The following is an 18498-nucleotide window of genomic DNA, read 5'->3' as shown; positions in this document are numbered from 1 at the left end:
GAGTGGCTACAGATGCTGTTTTTCGTTGACAAGAGTGTATTACAGACATTAGAAGGTCAGAAGGCATTGTTGTAGCATATATTAAACCACCCGCCAGGAGATTTTTTTTTTAGCATTTAAACCTACCTTGGACGAGAACACTTTGTAGCATCAGTAGTCAGAAGGGCATTTGACCTCTTTTATGAAGAGAAAGGAAAAAACTAATCTGTTCCTGAGCTACATGCAGTAAAGCAGTAAAATCCACACAGCTGCCATGCTGAATAACTAAGGCCTGGTCTACACTAACCCCCAAATTGGAACTAAGGTACACAACTTCAGCTACGTGAATAACGTAGCTGAAGTTGACATACCTTAGTTCGAACTTACCGCGGTTCAGACGCGGTCCACACGCGGCAGGCAGGCTCCCCGTCGACTCCGCGGTACTCCTCTCGCCGAGCTGGAGTACCGCAGTCGACGGCGAGCGCTTCCGGGATCGATATATCGCGTCCAGACCAGACGCGATAAATCAAACCCGGAAGTTCGATTGCCAGCTGTCGAACTACCGCGGTAGTGTAGACCTGGCCTAAGACTCAATGCACTCATTTTATTTACTGTAGAGGGTTTTGATGGAGGCATTTATAACAGTTAAGAACCAATCAGTTAGTGAATGTGTGTGCACTTTTTCGTGCTTGACGCAATGCACATGCCCTGAGAGATCTGCTTAGGCAGCATGGATCAGTTAAGAAAATATGTACATTGTTAGAGTCCTTATTTTAAAACCTTCCAGATGTTATCACTGCAAGCTAAGTAACTTTTTTTTAGCCTTACAAAAATGACAGTATCACTTTCAGTCACAGTGAGGCAGTGTGGTTTCAATGGGGGACTGGAAATTGGTCCCTCTAGCTCAGGGGCCAACTTTTTGGCCTGGGGACCACATCGGGTGTCAGAAATTGTATGGAGGGCCGGTTAGGGGAGGCTGTGCCTCCCCAAACAGCCAGGCATGGCCTGGCCCCACCCCCTATCCGACCCCCCTGCTTCTCACCCCTGACGGCCCCCCCGGACCCCTGCCCCATCCACACACCCCCACTCCCTGTCCCCTGACCACCCCCGGACCCCTCGCCCCTAACTGCCCCCCGCCGCCCCATCCAACCCCCCTCCTTCCTGACTGTCCCTCCCGGGACCCGTGCCCCATCCAACCACCCCTTCTCCCTGACTGCGCCCGGACCCCCTGCCCCTAACTGCCCCCCACAGCCCCATCCAACACCCCCTCTCCTTCCTGACCGCCCCCAGAACCCCTGCCCCCATTCAACTCCCCTGTTCCCCGTCCTCTGACCGCCCCAACCCCTATCCACACCCCCGGCCCCTGACCAACCCCTGAACTCCCCTGCCCTCTATCCAACCCCCTCCCCCGCTCCCTGCCCCCTTACCACGCTGCCTGGAGCACCAGTGGCTGGCGGTGCGGCTGCACCAGGACAGGCAGCTGCACCGCCTGGCTGGAGCCAGCCATGCACCGCGCAGCACAGAGCACTGGGTCAGGCCAGGCTCTGTAGCTGCGCTGCCCCGCCCAGAGTGGGCGCAGTGAGCTGAGGCTGCGGGGGAGGGGGAACAGCAGGGGAGGGGCCAGGGGCTAGCTCCCGGGCCTGGAGCTCAGGGGCCGGGGAGAACAGTCCCGCGGGCCGTAGTTTGCCCACCTCTGCTCTAGCTTCTGTTCCTAATTCATCCAACTAGTGCATAACATTAGTGAAGTCTCTCAACCTTTGCTTCATTGTCCCTACTTGTTAAGTGGGGATATTTGCTTCACAGAGATAAAGCTGAGATCTTTGTGTAACATACTTTAATATCAGTGTAGGAAATTTGCTGTATAAAAGCTTAGTATAAATAATATCTATCTAATCCTTAGTTTGAATTTTATTGCATGCAGAATGAACTATGCATTTTTTATTACAAGAGCTGACTATTAAAACATGTGTAACCAGGTTCTTCAGACTACCCATATGTAGAGCCTGGAGCCAAAGGCTGGCTCCAGGTATGTAGTGAAAGCTGATCAGTAAATGGGAGAAATAGATGGTGGAGGGCCAAATTCCAACCTCTCCTTTGGCAGAATTTACTTGCATTCCATGGATACAATTGAGGGCAAAAATTGGTGTATAGTTACAAATTCCTTCTCTTTACCTAGAGGCTAAAAATATCCTTTTTAGTCATTTCTTCCATCCACAGTTTCTTTTTCTTTTAAAGAAATGTGTGACCCATGATGTATATTGCACCTTACTTCGGGCATGCTTATTGTTGCTTGTGTGGGTTAAGCTCATTTGGCTGCCTGTACAACACTGTTTTATTTTGTAGCTCCTCCTGATGAATCCAGAATTTTCTGTGTGCAGTAATGATAAATTTACCAAGTGACTTTAGTGAAAACTACAAAACAATTGTACAATAATTCCACTAGAAACAATTGTAACTGCACAACAGCATCCTGAGTAATGTTTGCAGTAGAGTAGAATGAATGTTACGAATTAATTCTTAATTCTGTCTTTTAAAAGCAGACCTGAGTTCAGCTCCTGGTGACCCCTCCAGTGGGGCAATTTAACATTCACAGCTGTGGCAGATAGAACAGAAAAAAGGGCAGAATCTCTCCACTTGGAGTGATGAGGATAGAACAGGGTTTGGCTAATTTGGGGGGTAAAGTGAGTGGGCATGGCATGGCATGAGACAAGGGAGGGAGGGGAAAGGGGACCAGCATGTTTGGGGGGAGGAGCAAGGTGGTTGTCTCATATGACAGGAAGCCAGGCACCTTAAGAACAAACAAAAAATCCCCGAAAAATGTAACAGGGCTTCAAGTTGGGTCAAGCTGGACGCAAGAACCAGGGTCTGTGATATGCTGATACGTCAAGAAGATCAGCGGGGCACTAGAAAACCTGGAGGAGGAGGAGTGGCAGGAAGAGGGACTGAAGGTTACATTTGGTAGTGTATAGGATCCCTAAAAAAATAGCAAATGAGTTGCTTTTTGTTGTTGTTGGGAAAAATACAAATTGTGTTGAGCCTTGGGAGAAGCAATTAGTAAAGTTAATCCAAGAGAAATCTCTGTTTTGATAATGAGCAATTGAACAAAGCACTGTCCAGGAAGCTGGGAGCATAGTGGCACCAGAAGAGTTGTATGGATTCTTAGCAGCAGAGAATGGAGATACCCTAGAAGGAATTTACCAATTACAGCTGGTGCCAGCTAGTAATCCAGGTTTAGGGAGTGAAGAGGGGGATAAAGAAAGAAAGCCAGGGAATTGGAGGAGAACATGTCTAGACCATTAAGAATGGAGTGTCCACAAGGACTGAAGAAACAAGAAGTTGACTGGAACTCTGAGAGAAATGCCAGCACAATGGAAAACAGAACCAATATGAACTGGAAATGTAGAGATTGCATAGTCCGTGTCTGAACAGCTCGATAAACCACACATCCGTGCCATATGGAACACAGACCACAAATTGTTCCTTAAATATAAGGACAATTTAGACATTTGCTTGATTAGCTTTTGAAAGGGAATGCACACATGAAAGAATGGCTAGTGGGAATAAAACAGTTCTATAAACAGTGCATCTTAAACATGAACACTGACCATCACAAACCCAAAAATACTAGGCCAGGATGTCTAATTAGCTGAGCACTGCATAAGCCACCAACCAGAGGCAGAGAGAATGGACAAAGTGATGGGGGCAGGACACGACCCAGCTAAATTGCAGATTTTTGATGTACCAGAGAGCAGCAACATTTTAACAGGGGAAGGGTGTGTGTGTGTGTGTGTGTGTGTGTGTGTGTGTGTGTGTGAGAAATTACATGTATCACGAGTTTAAAGTATGATCGTTCTATAATCTCTAGAAGTTAGGATCAAATCCATTTGGAGCACTCTGCTTCTATGATGTATAAAATAAGCTTCCTCTCCTTTGGGGTGAGGAAATCAGAAACTGAACCCATTAGTACAGTATGTAAGAACATAAGAGCTGCCTAGGTCGGACCATAGTCCATCTTGCCCAGTATCCTGTCTCCTGGAGTGCTCTGTATCAGAGCTTCAGGGGGAGTGTACAGAACAGGGCAGTTATGGAATGATCCGTTCCTGTCTTCCATTCCCAGCTTTGGGTGGTCAGAGGTTTAAGATTGCTATGAGCATGGTGGTGTGACCCTGATCATCTTGGCTAAGAGCCATTGATGGACCTATCCGCAAATAGCTTAGCCAGTTCTTTTTTGAATCCAGTTATACTTTTGGCCACCACAACATCCCAAGGCAGTGAGTTCTACAGGTTGGTTGTGATTGTGTGCAATGTGATGCTTCTGGTACTAAATTCATTGCACACACACTTTTATACCTGCCTCTGGAAATTTCCATCACTTGCGTCTGATGAAGTGGGCATTCACCCACGAAAGCTTATGCTCCAATACTTCTGTTAGTCTTAAAGGTGCCACAGGACCCTCTGTTACTTTTAGGTATGTCTTGCTTGTAACCTTGTTGCAGGCACAGAGGCCCGAGGACAGCAACAGCGCTGGTTCGTTGCCCGGCGTGCTTCGTGCCAATAAACATACCGGGGTGGAGAAACAATCAAAGTTTATTTGAGATCTCAAAGTGGTGCAAGGAGACAGGCAAGTCTCAAATCGAGCACATCAGTAAAAAAATAGCTTCTCTCTTCTTATACTTTACAACTAAACCCCCACCTCTCTCCCCCTGTACCACCACCCGCTACTCCCCCTCCCCTCTCTACCGAAGACATGTTTATACATTTAAGCCGTTAAATCATTCTAGGGCTATAAATCTAGCTTGTTAGTAACATTCCTCTAAACAATCATTTGGTTCTGTTTACCCTTAGTTTACTACCCCTCCTCCAGCTAGAAACATGCAAACCTCATCATTATTGTTTAGGACCTGGTTATGAGCAAGGTCGTAATTGGTAACTGGCTATTTACACATTCCAATTCCTGTCCTTGGCTTTTGAGGTCGATTAGAGTTAAACATGGAAGGACAGAGTTTAAACATGGAAGAACTCTGGTTCATATATATAGGCCTAATAACCCCAACAACCTCATGGACACTTTTACATCCTAGTGGGAAAGGGAGGTACATATCACTGAAAAATGTTTTGGGGATGGCATGATTTGGGAATGGGCCTAGCATATACCTTTTGTTTTTGTTTTTTTAAAAAAAACCTCAAATAGATGTCAAGTGGGCGAAGCCTAGGGTTAAAGATTCCTAAGGTAACACTTTCACCATCCCTTGGCTAGAATCTTTGTATAAACCATTTTGAGTCCTAGGTAGTTGAGAGAGCCCCCGGAGAATACCTTTAAAAGGAAAAACAACCGTCTGATCTTGAGGTATTATTTAGGGGAAAATTGACCTTTCCTGGAGTGCATGGTTGAAGTAACCCAGGGGCTAGCCATTGTAAGGGATGTGGCAAACCTGTGAGCCATGAAGAGGGCAAAAATAAAATAAGGATCTAGAGGTTATACTCACAAGTTTGTTTAATGTAGAAATATAACACTCTTGTAAATCTTTGTCACTTAGAAAAGAAGAGCAGTATAATCCTGTGAAGTTCCAACCTATCATGTTCTACAGTGTAAACATACTTTTCAAATTCCTATCCCTACACAGTAAAATCTTCTTCCTGTTCTTAATTAAGAGTAAAACAGATTTTGATTATTTACATTAAAACATGTCCTGCAAGTGATTTCTTTCTATTGCAGCATACTAGTTCTCTGTGTATAGGCATAGTTTGACGTCTGTATTTGGGGGATAGCAATTCCAGTCAGGCCGATGGGGCTGCCTGTGATGGTGGGGGCCTAATTCTGCACGTGCCCGAGGCTTGCCATTTGAGGGGGGAGCAGTACCCACCCTACTTCCACACCAAACTACACCCCTGGTTCTCTGCTGCAGGTTTATGGTTCAAAGGAGACACCTTTGGAAAGGATTGAATGTAAAGCTGCTCTTATCAAAGAAATCACCCGCTACAACACTTCATTGCCTCAGTGTTTCAGAATGGTTCATTTTAACTCCAACTTGCATTTTGATCCAGCCACCTAATCTTGGTGAAGTAATGAATTTATTTGCGGCAACTCTTCTCAGCTGAGGCAGGATTATTGCCCCAGAGACAGAAGAAAAATGATTGTCCTTCAGCAGCATGGGTTACATATGGCTTTTGAAGTTGGAGGGGTTAGGCATTGGGCAGTAACAGTGTTGTGGGGAGTAATAGATTTACATGAATTTCTTTTGCTTTTTGTAATATTTCCCACTTTTTGTTGTATCTTTTTTGGTTCAGAGGAGAGGTAAAGGATCCCCAGTTCTTAGTCTAGGGACCGATATAATTTCATCCCTGGGGCCATGGGAGGTAGATAGAGCCCTCGTCTGCGGAGATGCCAACATAATTGGTTATATTAACTATTCATAACAGGCAACAATTGTTTTTCACCCTTCCTAACCCCTTTCTAAACTGTCCTTACTCAGCAGGAGCTGAAGCAGTGGTAGAACTAAGGGCTTGTCTACACTTATAGTGCTGCAGCGGCGTCGCTGTAGCGCTCAGTGAAGACACTACCTGCGCCAACAGGAGAGCTTCTTCTGTCAGTGTAGATACTGCACCTCCCTGAGAGGCAGTAGGTATGTCGATGGGAGAAGCCCTCCAGTCGACATCGCACTGTCTATTCCCCTGGAGCGATGTAGTCACACTCACATAAGTTGGTAGTGTAGACCAGGGCTCAGTCTTCTCTCGCACTGTGTTGGCGTCAGTCATACAAACTCTGCCCTTGGTTGTAGCGTTACTGTCAGTCTACCGCCAGGGCACTGTACTCTTATGTTCCTTACTGGGAGAAATGACTGCATATGTTCAGGCTCCTGTTTTTAATCAGTACAACAATAACAATTTCTATAAAGCAGAAGGAATTCCTGAATATACAGCTCAGTTTTTCTGAACAGGGAAGTGCCTAAATCAGAGAGATTACCAAGATGTAACTGAGAGAAGAATGTTTTTCTAAAATTTTTCTCTGGCTGTAGAATAAATTAAATTCTTATCTCTTATTTAAGAAATACAATATTCTGCAGCAATGATACAAGACATTAACATTATTGTAAACCGTGCAGTTTTGTGAAGAATTACTGTAGAAAGCTCAGATGTGTTTTATATAGAGGCACATTCTGGTTTATCCGCTGACAAGACTAAATATGTTTTGCTTTTTTTCTAGAGCATACAACTAGATACCACTGTTTAAATTGATAGTATTGTCTGAAGTGAAAAGAAAATGGTAATCTCATCCCACTCTTTCTAAACCTCAGCAGAAAATCTCTAAGTGTCCTGTGATACATCAACAATCCGCTTGCCTTTGACTAACTCTACGACTGCCATTACTGCCAGAGTGAGGGGGTAGTGTAACACAAAATACCTTCATTGCTATCTTTCTATGGCTGCAGGACTTTCTTTTCTCACTTTCACATAGAAAGCCAAAGGAGGAGGAAAATATATTTACTAGCTATAGCAAAATATTGATATAAACTTTTCTATAGTGTCCTTTCCTAACTGTTCCTTCAAGATGTATTTTTGTAAATAAATTCAGTTAATGAACGTGAAAGACTTGCAATTGTGATTCATTTCCATTAATCCCCTACTGAGTGGGAATTAAGACACTTTCTTTCCTTGCTTGGATTTAATGTCTGTAGGTCATGTGACCTGCTGACCCAGATCTGACACTGGGTAACTAGGATTCTGTGTGATAGCCATCTAAGGCTGGGAAGGTAACAGGCAATGAGAGACCTACAAGGAAACAAAACTCCGTCTGGCTTGGCCTGGAGGGCAGGGAAGTTTTGGCTGGAATTTGTTTTCCACTTCTGTATGGGAGAGAGACTGCTGTTCCTGTATGAAGATTGGCCTGTATCCAGTTTTGAGACTGCAAAGCAGCTAAAAACAGGTACTATGATTCACGGCAGGATAGAAAGGGGAAGAAGGGAAGATTATATGTGAACTAATACTGCATCATCCATAGACCTTCCATCTTGACAATAGTGCTTACCTTTTTTCTGCCCCAGGATCTATCAATTTGATCATTTTTGTGTAGTAGCAAACCTGTACCGTTTACGTTAAGTGGTACATTTATTGTAGATGTTGCAGTAACCAAGCCACTGTTAGCACTGTGGGCAATAATAAAGTAGATTTTTTTTTCTGTATTGAAATATTGTAAATACTAAAGAGTCCTGACTGCTTACAGATCTACTGATAGAAGAAAAAAAAATCTTTGATTATATAGCTGCAATAGGATATCCCTTTTTGTTTAAAAGTAATGGATAGTTATTGATTATGCTATTTATTATGGTCGACATTTATTCCTTTTGTTTAATCTTTCCCATGAAGGCATTTTCTTACTATATAAATTAATGTTTGGGCTTGCTGCAGAGCGGCCAAAAGGCTCTAAATTCTGATAAACCTACTCTCTATTTTAAGGCTAAATTGGAAGCGGGAGTATTAATCTTAATTTATAAAGCAGTCTCTTTCCACTACTTTATTAGAAATTCAGGAGGGCTTTTTGAAGGATGTATTAGTTAATATTGGTGTGTTGAAGTACGGCTTTCAATATGGAAGACTTTATTCTACTTTATTTTTAGTTGGGACCTAGTCGTTTAGTTATATGATGACTTTCCATGTTGTCAGTGTGGAGTATACCTATTTCTGTCAGACCTGGATGTAACCACCCTAATCCATGCATTTTCACCTCAAGAATGAACTACTGTAACTCCTGCAAGTTAATGTTAGTGGTTAATCAAAAATCCCATTTTTATAAAATGTAGCAGCCCGCTTCTTGATCCAGGCTAGCTGTTGACAGCACATTATATCATTACACTGTGCTCGCCACTCCCGCCCCCCACATTAACCTCTGGGTCCAAATCAAGGCCCTTGGCCTAATCATTAATGCCATTAATAAACTGGGTCCAGACTCTGAGACCACCTCTCTAGCTGCAAAATGCTACACTCATTGAGCACACAAACTTTTCTAATCTAAGTGTGAATATTTTAGGACTCAGAGGCAAAATTTTCTCTGCCCTGTCTCCAAACTGTGGAACATCTGCCAGACACCAGAATGTACCCATTTGTGAATGCTGTCAGAGTCCAGTGCAAACCTCACCTTTTTCTCAGCAGCCCATGCACAGTGAAAGATTCTGAAGAATGAAGATGAGACACAGAGGTACAAGAAAATGAGAATGGTAAAGCAGGGAGAGAGGAAAAACAGGCTAAATAAGACCAGTACCTCCTACACCTAACCTGCTTTTTGTGATGCATTTTTGCCAGCTAGATACAGTGAAAGGCAACTGAAAATACGAGAGAAGTGGAAATCTAGAGTTTAATAAGCATTCTTGCTCAGTCTAAATGAGCTGTAGGATATTTTAATTCATTTCCCACCTAGAGGCTCTCCTACTTTCTATATTCCAGATACCTACTAGATATTAGACTTATTGGAGCATTGGTTGTCAAAATATTTGCTAGACTTGCCCATTGGGATCAGATTTAAATTCCATCCTTCACTCACTGAGATTGTAACAAAACCCATATACACATCTATACATTTCTGATGGATTTGCTCCAGACAACTTTGGGCAATGAGCATGTGGACCGAAGCCACTTCCAGTACCTAGAAGGCCGGCACATTCGTGGGGCAAGCCACCATTAATATCCACAGTACCACCATCTCTGGGTTTGGGTTACCTGTCTCCTATTGACATAGGTTCTGCTCCATTGTTATCTCTGGACTCAGTCATCTTAGTCAGATTCGGGAGTGGGGTCTTTTGTGTCCCACAACACACAGGAAGCTTACCCTCCATCAGAGCCCTGGGGTCCCTGGATGTCCCAACAGTGGGGACAATGCAAGGGACAATGGCCTGTGCAACCAGGGGGCCCTCCACTCCACAAATGGCAATGCTGTTTTATCTGGTCTCAGCAGAGAAGTCTCTCTCCAGAGCAGGCTTCCATTAACCACATTTTGGCACCTCCAACACTAGTGCCTGACAGTTAGTTCCATTAAAGTACATTTGTGATTGTAATGTTCCACTCTGCAGTGAGCAGTTATGGAATTAAAAAAAACGATTTACTATCAGATTTCTAAAATGATTGGACAGATTATTTCTTCTGGTACAAGAACCCCATGGGATCTCAACCTCATGCTAACAAAATTAATGGGGCCTTCCTTTGAACTTCTTACGACTTGCCTTCTACTCCACTTCTCTATGAAAATGGTGTTTCTGGTGCAATAACCTCAGCAAAGAGAGTGGGTAAATTAGGAGCCTTGGTTTCAGAACCTCTTTACACGGTTTTTCATAAGGATAACGTTTACCTCCATCATCGCCCAAAATTCTTGACAAAGATAGTTTTCAATTTCTACATTAATCAGGCAATTTATTTACCAACATTTTCCCAGAAGCCTCGTGTATACAGATGAGCAGAAGTTTCATTCATTGGATGTGAGAAGAGCATTGGCCTTCTACTTGGACCGCGCCCGACCCTTTACGCAGTTATTTGTTGCAATTGTGGACAGCATGAAAAGCAAACTGATTTCCATGCTGGACTTCCTTTTGGATTTTCTCTTGCATTTGTTTGTGCTGCTAGTTAGCTAATGTCACGCTACCCCTAAAGTATCAGCTCATTTGACCACAATGCAAGTGGCTTCAGCAGCTTTCCTAGCACAAGTACCTATTCGAGACATTTGCAAACCAGAATTATGGTCATTAGGGTACACGCTTTTGCTGCTCATTATGCCATTTCCCATCAGTCCAGGAACAATGCTAGTTTTTGGACATTTGTTCTACAATCACTGTTCAGATAGACTGCAAACCTGCCTCAATGTTGTTCTGCTTGTGTGTCACCTACAGTGGATAAGACGTGCAGTCACTTGAAGAAAAAATGGTTACCTACCTTTTTCATAACTGTTCTTTGAGATGTGTTGCATATGTCCATTCCACAACCTGAACTCCTTCCCTCTCTCTTGGAGTTTATCCAGTAAGAAGAATCTGAAGGAGATTGGGGGTGGCTCTGCTCTTTTATACCAGCATGAAGTGGCGCATGACGATAGCACTCAAGTCACCCCGATGGGTACCACTGAGGGGAAAAAGTTCTCCAACAATGGTGCACAAGGTGCACGCTCAACTACAGTGGAATGGACATGGGCAACACATCTAGAAGAATAGCGGTTTCGGAAAGGTAGATAAAACTTATCTTCTATGCTCTTTCCACTTCTGTTGAACACTGACATTAGTACTTAAACAAAGTGTTTCTCCCTTATAGCTTACCTTTTCTTCCTAATTAATTCTGAAGTTATAATGCTGAAATATTAACTAATTCGAAAGCAACAGACTGGCATCAATACAGTATCATAATGTCACAAAGATACACAAGTTGGTTGGTTAGCTGTGTGGGGAAGATGTAGGTCCCAATTATCCCCTCTGCATCTGTGCTCAGAGTTAATACTTCGGAGGCATTAACACAGACTCTGCAACTGCCCTTCACCATCACCCTGAGGGGAAATTTTGCACAGGCATAGCCTGTGAGATGGGATGCCTAAAGAAATGCTATGGAGATCCTGGGTCTCTGAGTATCTCAAAATTCACTGATTTAGGGGGACTGAGTACTTGTCCATTCCGTAGCTGGACCAACCCGGCTCCCCACTCCGCACTGAATAATGAAGAGGAAATTCAGAGTTGAAACTGATTTGTATTCCGTAGATGGGCTTTCCCCCCCATAGAAGAGCGTGTGCCCCCTAGTTTCAGAAGTGATGGGATTTATTCAATATCTGTGAATCTCCAAAAAAATAGATGTTAGGTAAAATTAATGATTGATTGGCAGTTCTGCTATACTGGAGAATTAAGAGCTTCCTTAATTGACCGGCACTGTAAATTCTCTACATGTACAACAGAATGAATCCATTTTCCATTCCTCCATGGTTCAATGTTTTTCCTACTATGTATCTGTTTAATACAAAAACTGCTTGTTGCTTAGAGGTACTAATACCAATTCAAAAGGAAACTTGTTCCATTCTCTACACTTTTCTGTCTCTTTCAATACACACTATTGTCAGTCTAAAAACTAAAGTAAATTCTTAGTCAGTAAACTAACTAGAGAAGAGAGCATGTGGGTAATTTTTTTGGTGTACTATTCAAACTGTTAGTAAGAAATTAGGCAACAGTTTGGTTAGTAGTAGCAGCAGCAGTGCAGTCATTACTGGCTGCAGACGTGCACTTTCAATCTGATCATTGGAGGCCTATTAACAATTACAATTAAAAGCTGGGCAGAGGAAGAGGAACACAGTTGGAAGCATTTGGGTGTACATACAGGCTTTTGAGCAGTAACATTAGTCCTAGCCAACAGCTGACACATTTTCTGTATAACTGATCAATTGAAAATTGTACTTGATAATGCCGTTTTCTACTAGTTATTAAAATGTCATTGCTGCTCCTTGGCTAAGTACAACCCAGAAACAAAGCAGAGGATTACTAAGGGCTGGCAGTTTAATCTACAGCTAATGCTATTAAACTCATTTGATTTTATTGTAATAGTAGATGCATAATTGTCCTCTTGGATAGATATTTGGGTATCCACCATTTTGGAGGGAGGGTGGAATAGGCAAGTGGTGCAAATCCAATTCTCATCATCTGATCTTTGAAATGAAAGAATCTTGCCACAGACTCAATGTAAAGCTTGAGAAATGTTTTTACAAGTTAACATGCAGCTACATCTGTTTCTGTATTATAGTATCAAGTGGGTGTAAAATCAGGAAGAGCATAATTTGACTAAGCTCAATATGACGGGGGCTGGAGAGGGAAAGCAGGGAAGTTTAATTTTGCAAAGGTTTCCTGGATTTCAATTATGGCTTATTTCTGTATTCACACTTTACTGTATGTACTATATAAACAACCTTTTCCCTTTACAGTAGGTTCTAAAATTGTATTGCTATTTATTAATTTATTCATACAAGCATTTTTTCTTTCCCAATTTCTTTCCTCTTCCCCTTTTTCCTGTAGATCTATCAGGTCCAAAAGGTAGGGTTTGTCTGGTCTCTTGTGTTATGATTTGCATGCATTTTTGTCACATCAGGGGCCTTGATACCATTTCAGAAATAAACCCCCTCAAGAATGCATGGTACGCAGCAGGTTTTTTCTGTGTGGAATTATCCTTAACTATTATGTGATCTCCGTACCCTAACTGTCCCTCCTTTACCCCAGCTCTGAGAGTTCTGCTGGTAGTTAAGAAAATAATGTGCTTAGTCAAACATTTTAAAACAACCCTCTCCTCTGTCAAACACTCCTTTTTAATTTCAGTATCTTTCTAGCTCACGTCTCATAATTTCAAGTTATTCCCTCCTGCTGATTTTCATGTAAATGGTCAGTGTAGTCAGCGAAAGATTAATTTGCCAAATCAGGCATAATATGAAACTGTATGGTGGCTTCATGTGTCATAAACTGTACAGTAGTTTGTGGAATGAATGCAAAAATTACAATTTTTAATGTTTATAATAGTTACTGATCATCAGCAAGTCTTCATGTTATGTCAAAATCTCAAGCTGTACAATACTTGCTGTGCATGAACTGTATAGCACCTAAACGGAAAAATTGTTTTAAAAAACCATATCATCTTGGGGAAGAAGGAAACCCAAGACTATATAAACCTGCTGTCATCCACCTTATTTAATAAATGGTCCTTCTGAGACTGTTACCTTTCATTGCACCATAAGTGTCTTCTGTAAATCAAACTCTGGTTTGCTTTAACCTGTCACTTCAGTATCCTTCGTTGCATGTTTCACTAGCTGACCATGTAGTGTAGAGTTCTGAAAGTGCTGTGTTATGCTGAAAAGTGAGTATGTAAAACCGACACTTTCTTATTGAAATGAGCTGCTATCTGTTCAGAGTAATAGCTTGATTACTTCAGTGACAAAAATAAATTTTAATCTCGTTATCCTTGCCGAACCAACTCTGTTTTGGAAGAGCAAGTTGAATTCAGTTTCTGCCTGCACGTCAACAGAGTTGTTAAGTCCCAATTATGGGATCAAATTTAACCCTTAGTTACACTACATATGTACATCCCCATTGGAGGCATTCTGATTGTGCAGCTAGAACAAGGTAAAATTTGGCCTTCAGAATCATTACTACGTGAACCAGGAACTATCTAGTTTAACTTTCAAATCCCATTTTTAGTATTTAAAAAGCTGCCAGTTAGTTTTTTCTAACTCTTATAATTGGAGTAAACTTGATCTGGAATTCCTGGCAGATGTTAAAACTGGAACCTCACAATGCTATTTAATGTCACTTTTCTGATTAGAACAGCACTTGAAGCTCGCAATAGCATACTAACTACAAAGATCAAATGAATGGGTGAACGTAATTTTTCTTCTTGAAAATGTCCTAGAATTACTTAGCATTTGTAAGAGAAATCTGCAGGGAAACTAGATAATAGTCAACTTTGAATACTTGAAGAAAGAGACTTGGGCTTGGTCTACACTTACCCCCCAATTCGAACTAAGGTACGCAACTTCAGCTACGTGAATAACGTAGCTGAAGTTCGAAGTACCTTAGTTCGAACTTACCTCGGTCCACACGCGGCAGGCAGGCTCCCCCGTCGACGCCGCGGTACTCCTCTCGTCTAGCTGGAGTACCGCAGTCGACGGCGATCACTTCCTGGTTCGACTTATCGCGTCCAGACAAGATGCGATAAGTCGAACCCAGAACTTCGATTCCCAGCCTCCGAACTAGCGGCTGGGTGTAGACATACCCTTGCTGTAGTTGGTTTGGCAAATGTCTGTAATACTTTCACATATTTAAAAGACTACCAAATATTTTCAGTCAATATGAGGTGATCATGTTTATATCAAAGCATTTTATAAATTAAAGAATAGAACCTCTAAGGCACTCAATAGCCTTTCTTTCACCAATGGTATTAAACCTTGTAGCTTTAGGTGGGTGGAGGAAGGGAAGGCACAAAGGAGAACTGTAAAACTCCCCGGAGGTAAATTTGAGAAACATTGAAATCTTCTATGGGTATCTCCTTGTCCTTATTCACAAGACTGATTTCAGAAGGCCAAGTCACAAACAGTAGGATTAAGTATGCAGAAAGCATGGTTCACAAAACCTTGAGGATATTGTTAATTTTATTTATAAAAGCTTCCTATGCAAACCCAATGGCTTGGGTTTTTTATTTTCATGGAATTTTTAAGTTTGAATTGCATCATTTAAATCAATCTGGTTACCAGACTTGGAGAAAATGTGCCTTTTTAATCAGTTTACCTGTCCTGAATATTACAAAGCAAAATGTATAAGTTTTGCCAAACAGGACTCTGCAGTTGTCTAAACCAGTTCATTTATTTACAGGATTGGGACCTTACATTATATTTAATATATACGACAACCTACCCCAAAATTACATTTCTACCTCAGCACTTGTGATGAGATGCATAAAGCTTGTAACCATGGTCAGTTACTGAAGAAAGCACAAGAAGTACAAAAGAAATGTATTAAGCCCTACTTTGAAGTACACTTTGGATTCTTATTTCTTTCTGGCTAAGCAGTGTATGAGCATTGCAAGAGGTTTCCTGAGCCCATGCTTAAATGCTTTGTGGAAAAGAGAAGCAATAACTTACGTGCCGAATTTTAAACATGCAAATAAATTACCTTGCTGAATAAGAGTCTTTTTCTTTATGTTCCAGAATCATGATTGCATAGTGCTTTTAAACATATAAAGCACTAAATAAATGCTCTTATTTTTAATTATTTTAAAAATGTTTGATTTAAATGGCAGACACTGCTTTTGGAAGCTTATATTCTAATATTTTTCATATTTGTATAAGACTGCAGTAAGCTTCCATCCACCCATTCTCAATTGTTCCTCCAAGCCAATGATATCTATCAAGTTAATCATTCGGTTTTGTCTGCCCAGATTCTCCTAACTGAGCAGTCATGTTTATGATCTCCTTTGAAAAGCACTGCTTTTCTGTTTCCGGGGCGGGCCGGGGGGAGTGGAGAGGCTCAGATCACCCCCTTTGGTTTGAAGGCACAGTTAGTAGAGTTGTCTAATTCTGTCAGATTACAAACAAGGAAAGCCAACAAATGTGTCTCTTTCACCAAGTTTTCTCATAAACAGATTGTTTTAGGAAGTAAGGTGAATGAAACTGTTGCAATTGAGTTGATGCTAAACACTGAGTATACCATAAAGACTTCTAGTTCTTGAATGTTTTAACTTAAATGTTATAAGATCTAAACAAAATAGGAAGCCATGCTTTTAAAAACAATTCCCTGTCTCCCTCTCAAAGGCACTGCCAACTATGCAGGTACAGGCAAAGATTAGATGTGGGCTTATTTACAATAATACAAATCTTTTGGAGGAGAATATTAGTCAAATAAATTGTGCTGATGTGCATCTTCCTCCTAAACAGGAACTACCTGTGCTGATATTACTCCTTGTTTCCAGTGATTCTTCTTTATAGCAGTAATTCTTTAATTTTGTCATAACTTTCAAAAAATTTGTCATACTATTTTGTGTTAAGTAGACTTTCATTAAAGCCCCAAAATAGAGCTTTTAATACAGTGTGTATATGGGAAGAAAAACCTAAAATTGTTAATTTACTGAACTCTAAAGCACTTCTTGTCTAATCCAATCACAGAATCAGTAGGGTTACTCCAGAGTTATGTAAAGAAAATATGAACCAAGAAACTGAAGGCTTTTTTCCTGGAATGCATATGTGATATTTGGTACTGAGTGGGTGTGGGCTTTCCAGACCTTACCCTCCACCTTTTGTGGTTCTGCACATCCTAAACTGTACTGCAGGTTCCTTATAATATGTAACCTCTTGCCATTCATGATGTTGTACCACTTTCGTGATGATGGAAGTCGTGGAAAAGCCGATCACATTTTGAAAAGGCTCTTTTAAGAATTGTTCATTTTCGTAAGAGTACATGGAGATTAACTCTAAGTTAATCACTTTGTCTTCCCTCCAAACATACAAATCCATGGTTTGCTGGAACTTTTCATCCTGAAAATGTTATGTTCAGATCCCTTGTAACAAGTCTTGACTGAACTGGGTCGGGAACCCAAGGCTCATTACACCCTTTCTCACGCCTTTCCCCACAGCTTTGCTTATGATGGTCTGGTTTAAAAACAACACAAAACGCTTTTCTTCCTCAGGCATGTGCTGCTTTTCACAGTGGCATGAAGGAGCTGAGTCACGCTCTGCAATTTGCAGTTTTGTACTGGCATGTTTGTCTAATCCTTGAGCATGCATGTTTCAGTGTGAGAGCCGGACTGTGCAGCTCGGCAGAACCATGGCAATGCATGTCTCAACGTTCAGTGCTTCTCTTTCTCCTCTAAACTCTGTTTTTCCCTTTTCTGTCTATAGAAATATTATGGTCTGGATACAAAGTGGGGTGACATCGAGCAGTGGATGGTAGGCCTTGACCAACAAAGCTAAAAATAATTTTAACCTTGAAATCTTGTACAGTTTACAATGTTTTTGAAATTCCGTGGGACAGGTATATTGCTATATTTGAAGAATTAATTTCCAATCTTATGAAGACTGTTTTGAACTCTGCATCTGGAGTATTGCTTACGTGTGTTTGTTTGTAGTCAGTTTGAAGGGTCTAATATATAGGATGTGATTATAGAAGCTGTTCTGCTTCACAAAGCTCTGTTCCCAAACTGTTAAAAACTGATTGGAATTAAAACACATTACAACTATTGCTGGCATTAGCAATAGGATATACCTTTTTTTTGTCTGAATTTTTGTGATAGTTTGAGTTCTCAATGTCTAAGTTGAATAAATACTTAAACCTTGGGTGGGTTGTAGCCAGGCATCTTTGCGTTAACCCTGTGATCCTCTTCAACTGTACCTTATACAGTGTAGTTAGAAGGGCAAACACCAACATGAATGTTCTTACATTACTCTTGTGATGCTCCTGCTCCCATCAGTTCTGAAATCTAACTTCCTAGATTTCACTATGTAGTAAGCCATTGGGGACTGTTCCTGCTTTGAGCAGGGGGTGGACAAGATGACCTCCTGAGGTCCCTTCCAACCCTGATATTCTATGATTCTATGAAACATAGATTAGCCTCTCAAGAATATCCAACTGTCCGATGGTCATAACATAAGATTGAAATAGTTGCTAAAAATGGATTTCTTGATTTAAAAGCGCACACAAAAAATTGGCTAAAGATTTGGAAAAAAGTTGTTGTTTTTCCTGATAACTAAAATAGTTGCTAAAACAGACCAGATTTGGTTTCAAATGTATTTATTTCAGTTTTTAAAAAGAAATTATTCTTTGATCTTTAGTTTATAAAGCCATTCATTAGTTAGGGACTGGAGGCAGGGCTGTTGTTCCCAGGCTGGTCTTTTTGGGTACCCCTGACCTGGTAACATGAGTTAGTTTTTGGAAGTTGTTGGCTTGATTCTTGGAACCATGATCCCTTTCCCCTGTCTCCCCAGCCCCACACACACTTTCTTGGTTTACACTCCCACCATTGTCAAGGTGACTTACCATCCAG

The 18498-nt window shown here is 41.4% G+C and overlaps 1 protein-coding gene across 1 annotated transcript in view; it reads left to right on the top strand.

The window, feature by feature from the left end:
* The window catches only part of LRRFIP1 (LRR binding FLII interacting protein 1), a 177944-nt gene that overhangs the window by 85023 nt on the left and 74423 nt on the right, over positions 1-18498 (top strand). Inside the window, exons 3-4 of the mRNA XM_065413159.1 lie at positions 12996-13013; positions 17357-17404. Of these exons, the coding sequence (XP_065269231.1) occupies positions 12996-13013; positions 17357-17404 (66 nt within the window). The remainder of the gene's footprint in view (positions 1-12995; positions 13014-17356; positions 17405-18498) is intronic.

Source organism: Emys orbicularis, chromosome 11 (assembly GCF_028017835.1).
Source record: "Emys orbicularis isolate rEmyOrb1 chromosome 11, rEmyOrb1.hap1, whole genome shotgun sequence".
Classification (NCBI taxonomy): domain Eukaryota; kingdom Metazoa; phylum Chordata; order Testudines; family Emydidae; genus Emys; species Emys orbicularis.
This window is presented reverse-complemented; position numbering and strand designations above follow the sequence as displayed.